The 3,138-nt window shown below is 55.0% G+C and overlaps 1 protein-coding gene across 1 annotated transcript; it reads right to left on the minus strand.

The window, feature by feature from the left end:
• Window positions 1–336: 336 nt before the first annotated feature.
• LOC148401293 (uncharacterized) lies at window positions 337–2,062 on the minus strand. The gene is made up of 3 exons (XM_088369047.1): window positions 1,478–2,062; window positions 683–1,414; window positions 337–348 (listed from the first exon to the last, which is right to left on the minus strand). Exons 1-3 carry the CDS (start codon window positions 2,012–2,014, stop codon window positions 337–339), a joined length of 1,281 nt encoding a protein of 426 aa, XP_088225173.1. The 5' UTR covers window positions 2,015–2,062.
• Between the last annotated feature and the right edge of the window lie 1,076 nt (window positions 2,063–3,138).

Below are 3,138 nucleotides of genomic sequence, written 5' to 3' on the forward strand. Positions count from 1 at the left end.
TGAGAATACCTAAGGATCCCAGTTCATCTCATCCCGAACCAGCGGATAAACATGTCCCGGGGCAACAGAAAAAACATCAGTAGTGATGGAGATTTTGTCACCACGGAGGCATTGAAAGAGATGATGGATCAGCAGAAGGAGTTCTATGTGGAAATGCTCAACAGACAAGAAGCAACCTTCATAAACTTCAACAAGATGATCATGGAATCTACAACTGCTAGAATCGACGGCCTCATGAAAGAGCTTCAGGACGTTTTCTCAAGGCCAAACTGATGACCTGAGAGAGATTGAGAAGAAAGTTGGCTCTCTTGAAACACAGCTGCAGGCTCTGCCTTCTCAGTCTACAGACTATGAAAACAATGACATAATTTCCAAAATTGACTACTATATAGAAAATCAGAGTCGACGAAACAATGTCATTATTGATGGTCTACACCAGGAGTGTCAAAGTCAAATGGACGGAGGGCCAAATAAAAAAATTAGCTCTCACACCGTCGGCAGAGAGGCGCAGGGGCTGCTCGTGTGGGGGGGGGGGGAGTGGTCTTCAGCGGGCAAGTGCTGTTCTGGGCGTCGAAGCGAGCAAAGAAGCGGTTTAGATCGTTCAGCAGACGGACATCGCCCTCACAGCTCCTCGGCGCGGGCTTGTAGTCCGTGATGGTCTGAATGCCCTTCCAAAGGCTACGTGCGTCCTTGCTGTCCTTGAAGTGGGTGGAGACCTTTCACAAGACCGCCTTCTTCGCTTCTTTGATGCCCTCGCTGTCCTCAAGCCAGCCTCATCCCCCGCTCTGAAAGCCTTGTCCCTGGCCCTCAGCAGTCTGAGGACAGCCCCCGCCAGCCACGGCTTCCAGTTCGCGTGAGTGACGACGGATTTCGAGCAAGTCACATCATCGATGCACTTCGTGATGTAAGAGGTAACAGAGTCAGTATACTCCTCTATGTCCCTCCAATCGTTGTAGGTGGCTGCCTGCTTAAACAAGTCCCAGTCAGTGGTGTCGAAGCAGTCACGAAGTGCATCGGAGGCACCCTCAGGCCACACTCGAACCTGCCTCCGAACCGGCCTGGATGCCTTTACCAATTGTCTGTATGCGGGCAAAAGCAAAACGGCGAGATGGTCAGAAAGCCCCAGATGGGGGAGGGGGGTGGCTTTGAAAGCTCCCTTTTGCACCGAGTAGACTAGGTCCAGGAAGCTGTCTCCACGTGTCGGAAAAGGAACATGCTGGTGAAGCCTCGGGAAAACAGACTTCAGGTTGGCATGATTGAAGTCTCCAGCGAAGATGGTGAAACCGTCAGGGTGCGCTGTCTGCTGTTCACTGACAGCCTGGTACAGTTCACCAAGCGCCGCGATCCTGTCGCCTTCGATGTTGGAAGGCGGGATGTATACCGCGACTAGCAGAATCGCGGTAAATTCCCTCGGCTGGTAAAAAGGACGGCACTTGATGATCACAAACTCCGCAAGTGGCGAGCAGTGCTTACATACCAACACAGAGTCCCGGCACCATTCTTCTCGGATGTAGACGCATATTCCACCTCCTCGCGACTTTCCCCCTCGTACAATGGCACGGTCCGCCCGATAGCACGCTAGCCGCTCCAGATGCACGGCAGAGTCCGGAATGTTGTCAGTCAACCAGGTCTCGGTGAACACGAGCACACAGCAGTTCCGCACCGTCCGGTTCGTAGACCTCAGCAGGCGAACGTAATCCATTTTGTTGTCCAGCGATCGAACATTCGCCAGAAGAATGGAGGGCACCGCCGGGCGCGCTGGGTTGGCCGCCAGCCTGGCCCGGACGCCTCCGCGCTTGCCCCTCTTCTGCCTCCTCGCACACCGTTTCCGACGGCTCCCAACCGGGGGAGGTATAGCGGGCGAGGTCGGCGACGTTTCAGGACGTAGCAGTCCGAGCGCCTTTAATGTCGCCGCTTCAAAGTCCAGAACGCCACAAAACCCACTTCTGCCGATGTCGAGCGGAACCTGCCTGTTGTACTTGTAGCACGATAAAGCACGACGAGACGAACACATACGTTCGCCTGCTGAGGTCTACGAACCGGACGGTGCGGGACTGCTGTGTGCTCGTGTTCACCGAGACCTGGTTGAGTGACAACATTCCGGACTCTGCAGTGCATCTGGAGCGGCTAGCGTGCTATCGGGCGGACCGTGCCATTGTACGAGGGGGAAAGTCGCGAGGAGGTGGAATATGCGTCTACATCCGAGAAGAATGGTGCCGGGACTCTGTAGCGGTATGTAAGCACTGCTCGCCGCTTGTGGAGTTTGTGATCATTAAGTGCCGTCCTTTTTATCTGCCGAGGGAATTTACCGCGATTCTGCTAGTCGCGGTATACATCCCGCCTTCCAACATCGAAGGAGACAGGATCGCGGCGCTTGGTGAACTGTACCAGGCTGTCAGTGAACAGCAAACAGCGCACCCTGACGGTTTCACCATCTTCGCTGGAGACTTCAATCATGCCAACCTGAAGTCTGTTTTCCCGAGGCTTCACCAGCATGTTCTTTTTCCGACAAGTGGAGACAGCTTCCTGGACCTAGTCTACTCGGTGCAAAAGGGAGCTTTCAAAGCCACCCCCCTCCCCCATCTGGGGCTTTCTGACCATCTCGCCGTTTTGCTTTTGCCCGCATACAGACAATTGGTAAAGGCATCCAGGCCGGTTCGGAGGCAGGTTCGAGTGTGGCCTGAGGGTGCCTCCGATGCACTTCGTGACTGCTTCGACACCACTGAATGGGACTTGTTTAAGCAGGCAGCCACCTACAACGATTGGAGGGACATAGAGGAGTATACTGACTCTGTTACCTCTTACATCACGAAGTGCATCGATGATGTGACTTGCTCGAAATCCGTCGTCACTCACGCGAACTGGAAGCCGTGGCTGGCGGGGGCTGTCCTCAGACTGCTGAGGGCCAGGGACAAGGCTTTCAGAGCGGGGGATGAGGCTGGCTTGAGGACAGCGAGGGCCGACCTGTCCCGAGGCATCAAAGAAGTGAAGAAGGCGTTCTCGTGCAAGGTCTCCACCCACTTCAAGGACAGCAAGGACGCACGTAGCCTTTGGCGAGGCATTCAGACCATCACGGACTACAAGCCCGCGCCGAGGAGCTGTGAGGGCGATGTCCGTCTGCTGAACGATCTGAACCCC

This window comes from Syngnathus floridae, chromosome 2 (assembly GCF_059516105.1).
Source record: "Syngnathus floridae isolate MCC-2025c chromosome 2, RoL_Sflo_1.0, whole genome shotgun sequence".
Classification (NCBI taxonomy): domain Eukaryota; kingdom Metazoa; phylum Chordata; class Actinopteri; order Syngnathiformes; family Syngnathidae; genus Syngnathus; species Syngnathus floridae.

Excerpts from the sequence above, each read along its gene's own strand:
- LOC148401293 (XM_088369047.1), bottom strand. The coding sequence starts at position 2,014 with ATGTGTTCGTCTCGTCGTGCTTTATCGTGCTACAAGTACAACAGGCAG. Across the intron at positions 1,415-1,477 it reads GGTGCCGGGACTCTGTGTTG|CCGAGGGAATTTACCGCGAT; the intron begins GTATGTAAGCAC and ends CCTTTTTACCAG.